Source organism: Hordeum vulgare, chromosome 5H, assembly GCF_904849725.1.
Source record: "Hordeum vulgare subsp. vulgare chromosome 5H, MorexV3_pseudomolecules_assembly, whole genome shotgun sequence".
Taxonomy (NCBI): domain Eukaryota; kingdom Viridiplantae; phylum Streptophyta; class Magnoliopsida; order Poales; family Poaceae; genus Hordeum; species Hordeum vulgare.
This window is the reverse complement of record NC_058522.1, coordinates 183,772,413-183,791,864: the sequence shown is the minus strand read 5'-3', so window position 1 is coordinate 183,791,864 and position 19,452 is coordinate 183,772,413. Positions and strand designations below refer to the sequence as shown.

At 48.1% G+C, this 19,452-nt stretch overlaps 1 protein-coding gene across 8 annotated transcripts in view; it reads left to right on the top strand.

Moving 5' to 3' along the window:
* Positions 1-19,452, top strand: part of LOC123395421 (SAGA-associated factor 29 homolog A-like) — a 76,599-nt gene continuing 57,147 nt past the window's right edge. For all 8 annotated transcript variants that reach the window (XM_045090415.1, XM_045090420.1, XM_045090414.1 and 5 more), the window contains exons 1-2: positions 1-331; positions 14,474-14,567. In XM_045090415.1, coding sequence (XP_044946350.1) covers positions 172-331; positions 14,474-14,567 — 254 coding nt within the window. In that variant the 5' untranslated portion in view covers positions 1-171. The remainder of the gene's footprint in view (positions 332-14,473; positions 14,568-19,452) is intronic.

Here is a 19,452-nt window from a genome sequence, read left to right as displayed (position 1 = left end):
AGCGACCGCATTAATTGCCTTGCCTCTCGTTGGAAATGACCACCACTTCCCCATTCTCCCCTCCGCTCCCCTCCTGCCGCACTCCACAGCTGGACGCCTGCACACGTAAAAGAAAGCCCCAAGCGTCAGGCCCCAAGTCGACTGGGCTCTCCCATCGGATCCAAGCCGAGTATGTCGTCCTCGGTCGGAGGCGGAGGAGGCGGCGGCGCGGCTTTGGCCGGAGGGGACGTCGCTGGCCTTCTGGACAAGGCCAAGGAGCTGGACCAGCTGCGGAAGGAGCAGGACGATGTGGCCTCCGAGATCAACAAGATCCACAAGAAGATCATCTCCTGTAAGCAATTTGCTCTAGTCCTGTCTCCCGTTTCCGTGATGTCACTTGTCTGGTTGTCAGTTAGGTCGACTCGATACGGATTTTTAGCTCCTTCGTATTAGTTACTTCCATTAGGGAATTTTGGTGCTATGTTCGACATGCTTAGCTGCTTGATTGCATTGTATTTGTCGTGCTGTGAGTGCGAGGTTTGTGCACGACGGGCTCTTGTCTTCACTCGGGATGTTGGAAACGTTTTCTTTTGGCTTTGTGTATCAGATATTCAGATACGTTGTCCTTTTCCCTTTCTTCATTGCTATATTTGTATGTCTTCATTGATTTGTTATGCCCCACTGCCTGGCGAGGGCTTTCTTGTTGGTGGATCAACATTCGAGATGTGAACTATGTGTCAACAGAAGTAAAAGTTATTCCATGACATTTCTTCTCAACACGTGCCGAAGAGCAACATTAGATGCCATAGAGGTGGGCAAAAGGGTGATTTCCAGGGGGGGGGGGGGGGGGGCAAGATAAATTCGAAGAGTTATTAAAAAACACCATGCGCTAAGTTATCTACCTTAACACTATACTATTCATCAACAGAAACATACAAGTTTAACAACCCTGTGTTGGCATTTTGTAAGATACTCAAATGTGTAATAAAAATATTAATTGCTGATTAACAGGTGAATTGCTGATAAAAGTATTAATTGAGTAGTATCATAGCACACAAAAAGATGTTGTGACACTATAATTAATGACGGGAGAGGTGATAGTACACAAAACAAGAACATTTAATGCTAAATAAATCTTGTATAGCAGTTTATCTTGTACTCCCTCCGTCCAGGTGTATTGAGCATCTAAGAAAGGGCAGCACGACCAAGGTGCGAGGAGATTGGCCGAAAGAAAAAAATTAACAGTCCACGAAGCCAATCACCATGCAATTATCTCCCACTAAAACTCAAACAATAAATCCCGTATTAAATCTTCTTTCCAAACATCCACATCCATTCATGCCAAAGCCCACTTCCCAGTTCACCTTCCCAAGACTTTTGTGGTAAGTAGCAAATCAGCTCAAGGAGAAAAATTGCATGCATACAATACACGGCTGGCTTGCGCTAATTACTCCCTTCTTAAACTAATATAAGAACGTTTAGATCACTATTTTAGTTATCTAAACACTCTTATATTAGTTTACAGAGGGAATACATGGTAATTATTTCCTATGCTTACAAGAAAGGAAATTAATCTCACGCTTTTAAATACTTAAGCGACTTATACTTTTGGAATTCCTGGATTCTCTTAGGTGCCCAATACACCTGGATGGAGGGAGTATACAACTTCACAATGAAATTCTATAAAATTAATAAATAAGATGGCACTATGATACTATGCAATGAAAAGGTGGTAATTGAAGATGTATCATGCACTATGATATTAGTATATGGTACCATCCACTATTGGAGGTCAATAAACTTTCCCTACACGGAATCCAATGCATAGATCATTAGATCTTATGGTATCATCCAATTAGACTCAAGTATCTTAAGAGCATGGTTAATAGTATAGCAATCGGATGATGCTTTCGGATAAAGACCACACCAGCGCTAACCTGGTGCATCCATTTCCACAACGAGCTGCTATTGCGAGTACGAGGGGGCGAGGTCGGGGGAACTGGCCATCGCTGCTTTGAGCTGATCGAAGGCAGATTGAGCAAGGAACATCCAAGTTCTTGAGGAGCGAAGTGAGGGGCTTGGCAACCAGGTTGTAGTGCCTCATGAACTTGTGGCTTACACCTCGTGCTGGTATCATCAACATTAGTCGCCAACTTTGAAAAGTCAAAATGATTTATTACATAAACCATTAATCCGTTTAGTGATTCGTCTTCACCGTAGGGTTTGTATTACAAAATCTCATGTTTTTTATGTTGGGCTTTTCCGTCATTTCTAGTTGATAGGTTATAGTACCGTGGTTGCCATATTGTAGGCAAACAATCAAGAACACCAGAATGTTGGTTGGGTAAGTTACATGAATCTATGTTAATATCGAGCAATGTATAACTTAACCGCACGATAAATCGATGCTCAGGGCATTCCGATCTGAATAAGCCCTGTTCAATCCATTTAAACGGGAGGTTTATGATTAACTTCAGTCCCATGGGGTAGAGCCAAAAAGTTGGGCACTTGGTCCCTAGGATTGGGGGATTCGGGCGTGCTCCCTGCCTTCCCTCGTATTTCCTTAGCCACCAGCCAACTCCTCTCCGGTGCGGAAAGGCTGCCGACTAGGAGCCGCAACGGTGTCTGACGTGGAGCAAAGAACCTTCAAATCGGCGTCGGCGACCTATGAAATGGCAGTGGCCACGAGCGAATGGGTGATGGGCAAGAGCAGCGACAAGAAGGCTAGCAAAGGGCAGCAACATACAAGGAGCAGCGGCTGGTCGACAGAAAGTCGACGGCAACGAAATGTCCGTCCTGGGGAAGCCAGCTTTGAGGTGGTCCAATGCGGGCACGAGGCAAAGCAACATGGGGGAGTGACTGGAGCGACAACTTAAAGGGGGCTTTGTGCATGGCGGAACGAAGCGAGTTGTGAGATTCGAGTAACAGTAAATCGGGTCAAGGCGGTGGGAAGCGACAAACCGATAAAGAGATTGATTTGGACACTGAGAACTTCGATCAAGAGAGGAGTAGAACAAGACCGAGAACTTTGATCAAAAAGTGAAGGATGAGTTGCGGCATCCAGTGAGAAGAAAATAAAATTAAAACCCTAAACTTGGGGCTCTAAGACCATGTTAGGAAATATATGAGTTGTATTCCCATGACGTAGGCCAGTATATATACATGTGCAGGTGCAGCAAACATGTAGAAAGCCCCATATACAATGGCGAAATATGTTGGATCAGGAGAGTGGAGTACCTGCAGACAGCTCGACCTGGTGTTTGGTCCCTTGCATGAGTTCTCTCTAGTGTGGTGGCTTACTCGGGGCAGAGGATGGGGGCTCCTCTTCTAGGACAGGTTCACTCATGGGCTTGGGCCCAAGTGACAGATCTTGATGGGCTAGAGCGCATACCGGTTCAACACTCCCCCTCAAGATGGGTGGTAGATATCTATCATCCCCATCCTTTCACAGCCAAGTTACAGTCCTTTGTCCCAGGCCCTTTGTCAAGCAATCTGCAAACTGCTGCCCAAAGCTGACATGAGTAAGGTTGATGATTCCAGCATCAAGCTTCTCCTTAATGAAGAAGCGATCAATTTCCACATGCTTTGTCCTATCATGTTGAACTAGGTTATTAGCAATGGCTATAGGTGACGGATTGTCACACCACACCCTCAAAGGTTCCTTTCTGAGAAGTTTCAACTCGCTTAGTAGGTGCTTCACCGAGAGCATCTCACTCAACCCTTGAGATAATGCTCTATACTCAACTTCGTCTGTTGATCTAGACACAACATTTTGTTTCTTGCTTCTCCATGAAACAAACTTTCTTCCCACAAACACAAAGTAGCCAGAAGTTGATCTTATATCATCTGGACAGTTGGCCCAATCAGAGTCACTATAGCCATCCACCTCAAGATGTCCATTCTTCGCAAACCACAACTCTCTACCCGGAGTCCCCTTCAAGTATCTCATGATTCTGTGCACAATATCAAGATGACCACTTCTTGGTTCATGCATGTATCTGCTCACCACCCCCACTCACCCCCCACGGCATACATAATGTCAGGCCTAGTATGACACAAGTACAATAACCTCATAACCAAATTTTGATAATCTTCCTTATTCACTAGCTCTCCTGATTGTGCTATCACTTGATGATTTTGTTTAACCCGAGTAGGGGCAGCACGACATCCCATCATGCCCATGTCACTGAAGAGATCCAAGGTGTATTTTCGTTGGCACAAAGATATTCCCTTCTTTGTCCGAGCCACTTCAATGCCAAGGAAGTTTTTTAGGTTGCCTAAATCCTTTACCCCAAACTCCTTGCTTAGAACCCTTCAATCTCTCTATTTCCTCCTTATCATCTCCAGTGATGATAATGTCATCCACATAAACAACAAGAATGGTGATCTTCCAGTCGGAGTGCCTGTAGAACATCGTGTGGTCACATTTACATTGACCATACTCCATACCACGGACAACATGTATGTATCTATCAGACCATGTTCTCGGTGATTGCTTTAGTCCACACAAGGATTTCTTTAGCCTGCAAACCTTCCTCATGGTTTTTGAAGTACCAAAACTTGGGGGTATCTCCATGTACACTTCTTCCTGCAACTCACCATGCAAGAAGGCATTCTTGGCCTCTAATTGATGCAACTTCCACCTAAAGTTTGCAACACAGGAGACCAATATCCTTAATATCCTTACCGTGTGCATCTTGGCAAAGAAGCAAACGTTTCATCATAGTCAATTCCATAAGTTTGACTATATCCTCTGGCAACAAATCTGGCCTTATACCGTTCCACCTTCCGCTTAGGGTTTTGCTTTACGATATAGATCCACTTACAACTCATTGCTTTCTTTTCTGCCGGTAATGTGGTTAGCACCCACGTCATGTTTTTTTCCAGTGCTTCTGACTTCTCTATCATTGCTTCACACCACTTCGGATCTTGCTTTGCAACCTTCCAATCCTTTGGGATTGACACAGTTTGAAGAGAGGTAACAAACACTCTATAGGAAGGAGACAAAGCCTCATAAGGCATATAATTTCCAATGTCATGATCATCAAAAAACCTCCGGTGGTAAAGCCTTTTGTGCCACTTCACGTGTCCCCTTTCGCAACACAATAGGCAGTTCCATCGTGACAGATGAGCTTGCACCATTGCCTTGATGCTCCCCTTGCACTTGCTGGTCCTCCTACACATGTGGCTGCCGCCGAGAATATACGAGACGAGTGTCAGATGAGTCATGCACTTGTGGCTGTCGTCGAGAGTACACTAGGGGAATCTTCTGCCACTGCCACTGATCTCGAACATGGAGCTGGAGATGACCCATCTGAATGGAACCCACTGTTGGCTGGACCTGAACTTGCACATCACCATTGGTGAGAGTACCAACCGGAATTGTACCCACAATTGGCAGGACTTCAACCTGCACACCGTCATCAGTGTTGGTGTCCACAGAATCCTCCCGAGTGTGAGATACAACCTTCTCCCCCTCTTGACCATCCTGCATAGAGTGTGAATGGTCAAGCCCTTGAAATAACACTTAGATCTGTAGGCTCATCATAGAATGGACCAGACTCCCTGAAGGTTAGACCCATATTGGCAAACCTGCGTTTCTCAGAGGGACACCAACATGTATACCCATGCTGACTAGAAGAATAACCCATAAAAGTACACTTCGCTGCTCTCTGATCAAGTTTCCTAACAGAAGGACGATGATCACAGGCAAAACAAGTATTGCCAAACAACTTTGAGGGAATAACAAACATAGTTTTTACATATACTAGCTCACACGGAGATTTCATGCCTACTATTCTTGATGGTGTTCGGTTGATTAGGTATGTGGCTGTCATAACCGTTTCACTTCACAAGAACTTGGGCACATTCATTGTAAACATCAATGACAGAGCAATCTCAAGAATATGTCTTCCTTCCCGCCACTCCATTCTAAAGAGGGGTGTCTGAGCATGAAGTTTGATGAAGAATACCTTGACCAGACAAGAAGGCCCCAAAGGTGTTGTTCACATATTTCGTACCATTGCCAGTCCTGATCACCCGCACTTGCACCGTAAACTGATTCTTCAGAAAGGCATGGTAATTCTGAAACCAGCTAAACACCTCATCTTTGTGACACATCGAATAAATCCAACATATGAGAATAGCAATCGATGAATATAACAAAGTACTTCATTCCATTCGTTGACAGAACTGGGCAAGTCCATACATCCGAATGAATCAACACAAAAGGGGATATACTTCTAAGTCCCTTACTCACATATCTGGCTCTTGTGTGTTTGCATATTTGCAAGCGTCACATGTCAACTTGCCCTTGCCTATCCTACACATTACATCTGGAAAGGTTCTACTCATCTTATCAAAAGATACTCGTCCCATCCTATAGTGATGGATCATCGCCTCCTTCTCCTTGTCCTCCATGGTCCCAGCACACACCAAGTCTGGCTGCACCTCCCGGTCCATGAACTAGAGCCCCCTACGCCTGGTGCCAGTCCCAATCGCCTGCCTCGTCTGTTGCCCCTGAATCACGCAACCGAATTTGTCAAGGATAACACGGCGATCTATTTGAGAGCACTGAAAGAGACCAAATTGACATGAAAATCTGGAACATGTAAAACTGAGGATAGGGAGATGGTCGAAGTGCACTTTACTATACCAACCCCCATGACATGCTTTTTTGTGCCATGAGCCATTTGTATAGTGCCCGTGTGAGAAGGATGATGCTTATTGTAAGACTCGAACACACATGATTTACTAGCAACATGCTTAAATGCTCCAGAGTCAAGAACCCATTCTGGATCATTCTCATTAGTAGCAAGAAATGCTCTTTCCGGATTACCTTCATCAGTGGAGGACCAGTGAGCAAAGTCTTCATAGGCAGCATCATCTACATCTTTGCCTTTTGAAGTCCCGGCCATGTGAGCCCCGACCCCATGAGTATCATGAGTAGCCACCGCTGCCCCTAGAAGCCTGACCCCCCTGAGGTCCTTGAGTATCCACCTCTGCCTCTAGCACTCCTGCCTCTGCTAGTTACCCCTCTGTTATATCCTCTGTCTCTTCCACAAGTTGGACATTCCCTCTTCCAGAGTGACCTAACTTCCTGCATATATGATATTTGTTGGGATCTCCCCACTCAATGTGCTCAATGACTACAAATGTCGAAGTCAGCACAACCTTCATGCCTGCATGCTCAAGAAATGGGCGCACCTTCTCTCGAAACATTGCTGCAATAGTCTCCTCAATAGTAGGCAGGAGTGGTTGGTACAACAAGGATGCTCTCCTGCCCTGAAAACAACCGCTGAGCCCCTTCAACAGTTTCAACACATGGCTTCATGCAATCCACTTGCACCCTGACTCGATGGAAGCCGCATCATAGAGTTCCAGTGGATCTTACCTTGTTTTGCCCACAAAGCTTGCATCTCTGCCAAATATGCCATCACTGATATGTCATCACCTTGGCGCAGCCGATCGATCTTCCCCTCAATCTGAGCAATTAGCATGATATTGCCCTTGCCAGAGCCCAGAGTACAAGGTGGGGAGAGCCTTCCATATCCTAGCGGACGTGGATAGTCCCTCCACATAACGTCCAATGGAGGGTGACTTCAACAACCAGCCAATGAGCATAGAGTTTATGACCTTCCACCACTTTCCCTCTACAAGTAGTCTTGTCTCCTGGTTCATCAGCAACACCCAACAAGTGCCCATGAAGTTCCTTCTGCTCGACAGCCAACAATGCTCTCCTGGACCAGCTCAAATAATTTGGACCCCCTCTAGCTTCATGTCCAGGGGCGGCATTTTGAGCTTCTGAGCCACTTCCTATCGAGGAATGATGGCCCCAGAGTCGGACTCTGCAAGGATCTTAGCGAGCTTCTCAAAAGCCTCGACAAGAGCATTTGGTTCACCCATCTTCGGTCTGGGTACTCAGCAACACCAACCCTCAGCAGCACAACAACTACAGCTGCACGTCCCCTTTAATCCCTCGGGCTAGCAGCAGCAACATCAACACACAACACCTCCTCTTCTTTCTATCCCTCGGCAGATGGAACCGTTAGGAAAGCAACTTAGTATTCCAATGAGGCCATAGGCCGATATATATACATGTACATGTGTGTAACATATGCAGGAAACCCCTTATATAATGGGATAAATACAAAGGGGTACATGACTATTATATATACTCCAACACCCCCCTCAAACTCATGGTGGATTATTAACACTGAGTTTGGAGAGATAGAAGCCATGTTGTGCTCTAGTCTGGGCCTTCATCAGAAAACCTGCCAACTGTAACTCGAAAGGCACACACTGATGAGCAATAACCTGATCTTGCACACCAGTGTGCACATAGAAAGCATCAACACCAATATGCTTGGTGAGCTCATGCTTCACAGGATCGCGCGCAATGCTAATAGCACCTGTACTGTTACATAAGAGCAGAGTCGGTGTAGTGACAGAAACACCAAAACCTTGAAGTAACCACCGTAACCAAGTCACCTCTGCCGTCAAAAGAGCCATAGCTCGCAACTCAGCCTCTGCACTTGAACGGGAAACCACGGTCTATTTCTTCGTCTTCCAGGCAATGAGAGAACCACCAAGAAAAACACAGTAAGCAGAAAGTGAACGGCGATCTGAAGGATCACTAGCCCACGTAGCATCCGAATAAGGCCTGAAGCTATAAAGAACTGGAGCGAGGAAAGAATAGACGGTGAGAGATCGTGCCCCGAAGATATCGGAGAACACGAAGGAGATGACTATAGTGAACCGAGGTGGGAGCGGAGACGAACTGACTCAGAATATGAAACTGACTCAGAATATGAACCGGATAAGAGATATCCGGACGAGTGACAGCTAGATAGACAAGACTGCCAACAAGATGAAGATAACGCGTCGGGTCAGGAAGGGGATCACCATCAGTATCACGGAGGTGAACATTGAGCTCCATGGGAGTCTCAACAATGCGCTCGTCAGTAAGAGCAACACGAGCAAGAAGATCCTAGATATACTTTTCCTCGGATATAAAAAAGCCATCAGAGGTAGAAGAGACTTCAATCACAAGAAAGTAGCGAAGAGGTCCAAGATCAGACATAAGAAACTGCTCACTAAGACGGCCTTTACAAAGGCAATATACTCGGGGTCATCCCCAGTGATGATCATGTCATCAACATAGAGAAGAAGAAGAGTCCGACCACGAGGAAAAAGGTGAACAAACAATGCTGGATCATGAGCACTTGCTGAAAAACCAGCGGCAGTCACCACAGAGGCAAGACGCTCAAACCAGGCACGGGGGGCTTGCTTAAGGCCATAGAGAGGGCGACGAAGACGACATACCATGCCATCAGGAACATAATACCCAGGTGGTGGTTGCATGTACACCTCCTCACGCAGCTGACCATTAAGAAAGGCATTCTTAACATCAAGCTGAGATACAGACCAGTGGCGTGCAGAGGCCATGGCAAGAAGTGTGCGAACAGTGGTCATATGGGCCATAGGAGCAAAAGTCTAGTCATAATCACGACCATGCTCCTGCTGAAAACCACGAGCCACAAGACGAGCTTTGTAACGCTCAAGAGAACCATCAGAGCGAGTCTTAACCTTGTAAACCCACTTACAAGTGATGGGACGGACACCGGGAGGATGGGAAACAAGATCCCATGTACCAGTGCGTTCAAGAGCAGCAATCTCCTCTCCCATCGCAAACTGCCATTCAGGATGAACAACAGCCTGGCGATAAGAAGTCGGCTCAAGAACAGCAGCACCAGCGATGGGAAATCCAAGGCGATCAACAGGCGGACGAGGACGAGAACGCAAGCCATAGGTAGGCTGAGACGAGGATGACGACACATCCGCAGAGACATCCATAGGACGTGAACGACGAGTGTAACACTGAGGAAAAGATGGAACAATGCAAGGAGGAATCACCAAGGTAGAATTCGGGGGTGGCGACGAAGAAGTCACCGGAGATGAAGGTGCAGAATCCGCTGACATGCTAGGCGAGGAGACCGTGGAAGATGGTGGCGGCAAATCGACAAGAGGTGGAGAAGCAGAGGGAGCGGAACGAATAGGCAAAGGCTCGATGGGGGTGATAGGTGAGTCAGGAAAAGTGAGGAAAGAGATATCCTCCACTGAAAAGGTCGAGGAAGATGGGCGTGGGTAGAAGGGACGAGACTCATCAAAAGTCACATCTCGAGAGATACGCACCCGACGACCGATAGGATTCCAACAACAATAACCCTTATGCTCATCACTGTAGCCTAAGAAGACACACTCAACAGACTGAGCGGTCAGTTTGGTGCGTTCGCGAGGGGCAAGAACATAGCAAACACAACCAAACAAGCGAATCATCGAATAATCAGGAGAACGATCAAAAAGACGCTCGAAAGGAACACCACCCTGTAGAGCAACGGAAAGTTGTATATTGATGAGATAGGTGGAGGTGGAGACGGCCTCAGGCCAAAAATGAGACGGGAGAGAGGCATCAATCATCAATGCACGAGCCGTCTCAAGAAGATGACGATGCTTGCGCTCAGCCACGCCATTCTGAGCGTGAGCACCAGGACAAGAGAACTGAGAAAGAGTCCCTTGCTCAGCAAGAACACCCCGCAACATCTTAGAAATATACTCGCCAGCGGAGTCAGCACGAAACACACGAATGGGCGAAGAGAACTGAGTGTGAACCATGGGAGCAAAACGTTTATAAATAGACAACACCTCACTACGAGAAGTCACTACGAGAGAAATCATCTATGAAAATAATATAATATTTATGACCCCCTTTCGAAGCGGAGGGAGCCGGACCCCATACATCAGAATGGACTAAATCAAAAGGACGCTTAGACACTGACTCACTATGCGAATATGGTAACCGAATCTGCTTGCCAAGACGACAACCCTGACATTCTAAAGAGACAGACCCCAGAAGACCTCGATGAACTAACGACGACAAAGGAGAACCACAAAGATGACCTAGTCGATGATGCCACTTCTGGAAGGAACCGGTAGCAGAGGCGACCGAAGCGAAGGAACTGGCGATAGTAGTGGTGGCAGCGGAAGGAACATGAAGCCAGTCTAACTCCCAAAGACCCTGAGAATCACGACGGTGAGGGCCAGCCCCAACCAAAGTGTGCGTGCGACGGTCCTGGACAGAACAAGAGTCAACGTCAGGGATGACGCGACAACCAGAATCAGCAAGTTGACCAGCGGAAAACAGATTCATGGTAAGTCGAGGAACATGAGCAACATCAGGGACAGAATAAGGAGTGGTAAGATGGCCTCTACTAACGACAGAAAGAGGAGTACCATCAACAGTGAGGACATGAACAGGAGAATCAAGCGATCGAAGAGAGGACAGAGTGGAAGAATGAGAAGACATGAAAAGAAGCTCCAGAGTCCAGAACCCATGGGGATGTACCTGACTGTGTAGAAGGTGGTTGCTCAGTGTGAGAAGCATCAGTCACAGAACCAACAGTACCCGTCGAGGAAGAACCTGAAGCAGCGAGCAGACGCTTAAGTCTCAGAATATCCTGCTCAGTCAAAGCGGTGGCTGAAGATGTCGAGGTAGTAGACGAAGTCCCTGAAGATGATGATCGCGCCTGACGCAGGTGTTCCTTTTTTGGGTAGCACTGAGACTCAACATGACCATCCAGGTTGCAGTACCCGCAATGTGGACCGGGGGGGGGGCCGAGCCACCAGGAGGAGTGGAAAAGAGCGGCGGAGCACTGAAGCGAGACGAAGTCGGTGCAGCATGGGGATGTACCTGACTGTGTAGAAGGTGGTTGCTCAGTGCGAGAAGCATCAGTCACAGAACCAACAGTACCCATTGAGGAAGAACCTGAAGCAGCGAGCAGACGCTTAAGTCTCAGAATATCCTGCTCAGGCAAAGCGGTGGCTGAAGATGTCGAGGTAGTAGACGAAGTCCCTGAAGATGATGATTGCGCCTGACGCAGGTGTTCCTTTTTTCGGTAGCACTGAGACTCAACATGACCATCCAGGTTGCAGTACCCGCAATGTGGACGGGGACGGCCTGAGCCACCAGGAGGAGTGGACAAGAGCGGCGGAGCACTGGAGCGAGACGAAGTCGGTGCAGCATGTGGCGTAGCAGGGGCTCGAGCAGCGAGCACAGAAGGAATCTCTAGTAAACGAGCACCACGCAAGCGAGTCTCCTCAGCACGAATCTCAGAAAGTGCCTCCATGAGAGAAATACGGCCACGAGCAAACAACTGAGCACGCCGGGGCTCAAACTCCTTATGGAGTCGAGACAAAAACTCATAGACACGATGAAACTCCAAATTGACCTGTACGACATGGCAACATGGGCAAGTACGACAGCCAGCACTGCAGAGAGAATCAAGCTGGCGCCAGATAGCAGAACTCTGTGCATAGAAATCATCAACAGTGGAGTCACCCTGCTGAAGAGCATGCTCCTGACGAACCACATAGAGGTATAAGGCATCACCAGAGGGCTCATAACGCTGACGAAGACGGTCCACATCTCAAAGATAGTAGGAAGGCCCAAAAACTCAGAGGCAAACTGGGGCAGAACACTAGCAGTGAGAACAGCTGCAGCACGAGCATCATTATCAAGCTACTGGGTGTAAACAGACAGAGCACCATGATACGCCTGAAGAGCCTCCTCATAAGTCAAAACCTGCTCATCATAAGCACGAACAACGGCCTCATCAGCAAGCTTAGCCGCATCCTTTGCGGCCTGATTAGCATCAGCAGGAAGAACTGGTGGAGTCGGCGGAGTAGGGGCCATAGGAGGAACCGGACGTGGCGGACAACAGACCTCGCCAGAAAGAACACGCCATAAACGGATGCCACGCATATGAATGCACATAAAGCCAATGAACTCGGTGTAGTTGGTGCCATAAAAAATCACCGGACTGCGAGGAACATCAACGTAGACAGATACTGCAGACATTTTTTTTTGTCAGTCAACGATCAGGTGAACCCGATCCGATCGGGAGTGGGAATCGGTGGGCGAGATTGGGGAATCAATGAATCGGTGGACAGCAGGGCCACCGTTCGCGTCGGATCGGGTGACTGGTCCCATGGTGGCGGCGCGTAGACGGGGTTGACTGGGCTTCTGGCGAGCAGAATCGGGACCGGCTGGAGTCGAGCGGGACCTGCGGGGATCGAGGCCACCTGCAGGAGATCGAGCAGAGCAGGGGCCGCCGCGGGAGATCGAGCGGGAGACCTGCGGGAGCTGGATCGGGGTCGAACTGCGGGAGATCGAGCATAGCAGGGCCGCCTGCGGGAGACCTTCTGGGCAGGATCGAGTAGAGCAGGGGCCGCCGCGGGAGATGGGGCGGGAGACCTGCGGGAGCTGGATCGGGGTCGAACTGCGGGAGATCGAGCAGAGCAGGGCCGCCTGTGGGAGACCTTATGGCGAGCGGAATCGGGGCCGGCTGGAGATCGAGCGGGACCTGCGGTGGGCAGGATGAACTGAGCGGGAGGGATGAGCTCGATCTGGGCGGCGGCGTGGGATTGGATCAACACGAGTTGCGCGTGCGAAAAAATAACCTAAAGCTCTAATACCATGTTAGAAGAGCAACTTAGTATTCCAATGAGGCCATAGGCCGGTATATATACATGTACAAGTGTGTAACATATGCAGGAAACCCCTTATATAATGGGATAAATACAAAGGGGTACATGACTATTATATATACTCTAACAGGAACCTCCTCCTTGGGCAATCAATAGCAGCCGCAACTCCAGTTGTGGCCACAACAAGCAGCTGTCCTTCTTCCTCCTCCCGCAGCTTCCTTCCCTGCTCTTCCTCCTCCTTCGCTCTTCCTCGAGAAACACAACCGAACACACACACACACACAAAGAGAGAGGAGAACCGGGGCAGCAAGGAACCAGCCCCAGCCGCCGGCTCGTCGCCTGTGCAACCGCTTCTCCTCCTCGCACGCACGCACAGCTTGCGTGCAACTGCCTCTTCTCCGGCGCGCAGGACCGTCGCCGATCCCTGCCGGACTCCGTCGCCTCGCTGGCCGGCGTCGCTGTCCGTCGGGCCCTGCCGAACCTGCCGTCTTGCACCATGCTGGATCAGGAGAGGGGAGTACCTGCCGACAGCTTGACCCAGTGTCTGGTCCATTGCGTGAGTTCTCTCTACTGTGGTGGCTTACTCGGGACAGAGGGAGAGGGGCTCCTCTTCTAGGTCAGGTTCACCAAGTGACAAATCTTGATGGGTTAGGGTCCATACATGTTCAACAAAATACAAAGATCTACGATGCTATGATATTACACTTAACAGTGATTAAGTATATGTTTTGCCATTAGACAAATAACACTTCTAAAGGTTTTGTTGTTGTTGTTGTTTGTTGTTGTTATTGTTGTTGTTGTTGTTGTAGAGAGTCAGCTGGTTAAATGGCCAGTATGTGTACCACTAGTTATGCCATTCTGATGATTGAATTCTTATATATAGTTATCTTTATTTTCTATTGAAGATGTGAGTATTGAAATCTTAACATTGTTTCACTTTGTTTTCTAGCCCCAGAGATGGTGGATAAATCAGTTGATGCCATGATGGCTAGGCTTCGTGGATTTTATGTGCAAGCAAGAGAACTCTCCGAGAGTGAAATCAGGTAACATTTGAAACTTCTAGTTAGCGAGGTATCTTCGTGCAAAAAATAGTCATCTTCGTGCAAAAAATGATCAGTTGAGGATCTCCATGTTAAATTAAGGTTCCAAAAATAAATAGTTGGAAGGCATCCATTTCTTGACTTCAAATTGCTGCATTGCCCATCTTCATCGTTTGTTTAAGTATGAACTTCGGGATGTCTGTTTTATGTGGCTTAGTTTGGATGATTGTAGTACTAGATTATTTATTGAAGTACTTCCCAACTATAAAATGAGAGTGACTTGTCTGAAATTTTGTGACTTTTGAAATGTTGCTGAAACCTATGCCAAAATATGCACTAGTTGGGTCGGCTTCTGTCGGCTTTCGTGGGAGGTGATGAGTGCTTAGTCAGGGTGTTAGGTATGGGAAATTTGAATTGGTAGAGTTAAATATTCTTCTGTTTTGTCAAGTTCTGCACAATATAGCCAAACCCCTTTTATTTGTTAGGAAGTATTAATATTGGTCTAGGAGTCCTTGTTAGTCTACGTGTATTTCCTTATACCCCTAAGCCTTGTGTAGTATATATATGCCCTTTGGGTCTTGCAATGCAATCAGGTTGCTTCCGTAACATGGTATCAGACCCTAGGTTTAGGTCTTCTTCGGACATCGCAACATGTCCTCTTTCGATCAATTTTTTGGTCTCCCAATCCAATCTCTTGTGCTGCCGGTTTCTTCTGGCTATCTGTCTTGCTCTCGGCTGCTTTGGTCTCACGCCCACACGCCTCTGCCTTCGCTCCTTTGGTCAACTTCCTTTAGCCTGCACGCGCCACCGCATAGATCCCCCTCGTTGCTCGCCGACTCTCGATGGTGTTTCCTATATTGGTCATGTCTTGCACATGCGTCGTCTCGGTGCTTGGTGCTTGTTCGTCCCTTTCGGGTCTTTCACAGGCTGTGTTGGTCGCTATACAACGACTCATCTCGCGACCTTCACACCGAATCCTCTCATCGTCCGGTGATTTTTGACGGTGCTCTGTCTCGCGCATGCACCTTTCTTTGGTGTTGCGTGCTGTTCGGCTGCCATTGCATCTAGTGTCATATGTGCTTTCTAGTTTTGTATGTTTTCGTTGCATCCACCAAATCCGTTGATATTTTGTGTTTCTCATGTCATGCGAGTCCATCAAACCTTTGTTTGTGAGCCTTCTTCTGGTCATTGTCCTTTCTATAGGATTTTCATGGCCTCTCTTTGCATTGTTTATCTAAGCCCATTCTCTTGCCGCCGAGCTATTTTCGCCGTCGGTTTTCTTGGGCCATTATTTTTTGCGCCCTCGATGTGCCATCTCTTTGTTATACCCTTTGGCTTGACTCGACATGTTTTGAAGACTCTCATGCTATGATGACAGTCTCGAAGTCATGCATTTTGGATTATCATTTTTTTTCTAGTGTTACACTTATTCAAATGCAACACTATTGCATACAGTTTGCATTTAGGGGGGGGGGTGTTAGGTAGTATGAGTATTGGTCTCGGAGTCCTTATTAGCCTATGTGTCTTTCCTTAACCCCAAGTCCTTATATATGTATATTCCTCCTTGGGCCTTGCAATACAATTAAGCCGCTTCCATAATATTATTTAGAAAATGGGAGCTTTTTATAACACCTGTGTAGTCTCAGGCACAATATAAGTTGTCGTTTTATTTTGAGTGCTTGTGGAGACATAGTATATAAAGCCTCGCTCGAACTTCAGGCGTTTCTTTAAGTCTCAAGACACAATATAAGTTGTTGCTCTATTTTGAATATTGGTGGATATCAAGTCGAGACGAATTATATAAAGCTTCACCCAAACTTCATGCATTTTCAATTAGAAGGTGACTAGGGGTCGATGTCCCCGCAATGGACATGAAGCGTGATGCCCAAGCGGCCCAGCTACGCCATGGTCACGTGGACTGTGCCGCATGAAGTAACAGATGGGATAACAACGCATAATAATATTTAGAAAATGGAAGCTTTTTATAACACCTTTGTAGTCTCAGGCACAATATCAGTTGTCGTTCTATTTTGAATGCTTGTGGAGACATAGTATATGAAGCCTCGCTCGAACTTCAGGCGTTTCTTTAAGTCTCAGGCACAATATAAGTTGTCGCTCTATTTTGAATACTGGTGGATATCAAGTCGAGACAAATTATATAAAAGCTTCACCCAAACTTCATGCATTTTCAATTAGAACGCGACTAGGGGTCGATGTCCCCGCAATGGACATGAAGCGCAACGCCCAAGCGGCCGAGCTGCGCCATGGTCACGTGGACTGTGCCGCATGAAGTAACGGATGGGATGAAAATGCAATCAATGGCTACATTTCGAATGTTTGGCAGATATATTTATTGTTTTAATTAATGCCATCCTAGTTAGGAACAGATTTGTATCACGGTAGCAGCCGAGCCAACTCGGGACATTGTAACGTTTGATTTCACTTGAATGTTTTACCTTGGAGCAAAATGTGATCATAATCCGAGTACCACTCAACCAAGCTCTTTGAGTCGATTTTTGAATCGGTTCCCTTCACCGAGCTTCCCCTCCACACCACTGTCTTTGTCCCCTCGTCCTCCCGCTGCGCTATGCCCTTCTCGCGTCTCAATCTCACATGCCCCTTCTCTGACAATTTCTCTCCTCTCATGCATGTCGACCTCGTGCTTCCCCTCCCTGTACTGGATATTTCTCTCGGACACTCAAATTTTGCTGCAAGTAAACGATCTTGCGGGAGTTGCCACCTCGGCGGCGGTTCGGCAAGGATGAGCTAGGCCTGGCAGAGTGAGTTGGCCATGCGTGAATTTGTGGCTACGAGATGATGATTTTGTCAATAAGATCTATGCCACATATGAGTTGGTGGCTATGAAAGTGAAGAATGACGGTTTGGGGTGTCAAGGCCGCTCCCGGGAGAAGTTAAGAACTCGAGCAGCAGCAACATCTGCAAGAAGCCTACATTTTGTGAAATGAGCTTGTTCATGTTAGAGTTATAATATAAGTCATGTACCCTTTTGTATTTATCCCAATATATAAGGGGTTTTCTGCATATAGTCCACCACCTGTACATGTATATATATCGGCCTATGGCCTCATGGAAATACAAGTTGCATATTCCTAACATGGTATTAGAGCTAGGTCAATTTTCTGCACGCCGCAACTCGTGCAATTGATTCGTCTCTCCTCTCCCGATTGAGCTCGTCCTCGATCTCCTGTTCCTGATCGAACTCGTCTTCGATCTCCTCCTCCCGCCCCCGATTAAAGCTGCTGCCTCGCTGGAAGCCGTCCTCCTCGAGCTGCTTCGGTGCCGCTGCTTTGGTCTCCCGACCCGCTCGATCTGCTGCACCAATTCCGCCGCCGCCAACCGTCCTCGATCCGGCCACCGTACTCATCCTCGATCTGCTGCAACCGTCCTCGATCCGGCCGCCGCAGTCATCCTCGATCTGCTACACCGGTCCCGCCGCTTCCGCCGCCGCCAGTCGCCCTCGATTTGGCCGCTGCACCCCGCCGCGTGGCTCGCCTCTTCCTTGTCGTGAAGCCAGGAGGCCCCCGAGACAGAACAGGGAGCCCTGCGCGTCTCGATTTGGACTGAGCACGCGGTAGGACGAGGCGGATTGGATCTGCATCCCGTCCCGGTCTCGACCGGATTGGATCCTCCAGCATCCCGTCCCGATCTCGACTGGATTGGATCCTCTAGTTCCGATCTTGACTGGTCCTCTGTAAAAAAAATGTCTACTGCATCGGGCTATGTTGCTGTCCCTCGTTATTCGGTGATCTTCGATGGTACTAACTACACCGAGTTCGTTGGCTTCATGCGCATCCACATGCGTGGCATCCGTCTCTGGGTATTCCTTATGGCGAGGTCTGCTGTCCGCCATGTCTGGTTCCTCCTGTGGCTCCCACTCCGCCGATCCCTCCGGCTCTTCCTGCGGATGCCCCTCAGACTGCGAAGGATGCAGCTAAGGTTGCTGATGAGGCTGCTATCCGTGCTTATGATGAGAAGGTTTTGGCTTATGAGGAGGCTCTTCAGGTGTATCATGGCGGCGCTCTGTCCGTTTACACCCAGTGGCTTGATGATGATGCTCGTGCTGCCGCTGTTCTCACTGCTAGTGTTCTGCCTCAGTTTGCTTCTGAGTTTCTGGGCCTTCCTACTGTATTTGAGATGTGGATCCACCTTCGTCAGCGCTATGAGCCCTCTGGTGATGCCTTATACTTCTTTGTGGTCCGTCAGGAGCATGCTCTTCAGCAGGGTGACTCTACTGTTGATGACTTCTCTACACAGAGTTTTGCTATCTAGCGTCAGCTTGATTCTCTCCGCAGTGCTGGTTGTCGTACTTGCCCCTGTTGCCAGGCTGTCCAGGCCAACTTGGAGTTTCATCGCGTCTACGAGATCCTTTCTCGGCTCCGTAAGGAGTTTGAGCCCCGGCGTGCTCAGTTGTTTGCTCGTGGCCGTATTTCTCTCATGGAGGCGCTTTCTAAGATTCGTGCTGAGGAGACTCGCTTACGTTGTGCTGGTTTGCTGGAGGTTCCCTCGGTGCTCGCTGCTCGGACTCTTTCTACGCCACCTGCTGCACTGACCCCTTCTCGCTCGAGTGCTCCGCCGCTCTTGCCCACTCCTTTTGGAGGCTCAGGTCGCCCCCGTCTACATTGTGGCTACTGCAACAATGATGGTCATATTGAGTCCCACTGCTACACGAAGAAGAAACACTTGTGCAAGGCGCGATCATCATCTACAGCGACTTCGTCATCTACCTCGACAGCTTCAGCCATCGCTTTGATTGAGCAGGATATTCTGAGACTTAAGCGTCTGCTCGCTGCTTCAGGTTCTTCCTTGACGGGTACTGCTGGTTCTGTGACTGAGGCTTCCCGCACTAAGCAAACACCTTCTACATAGT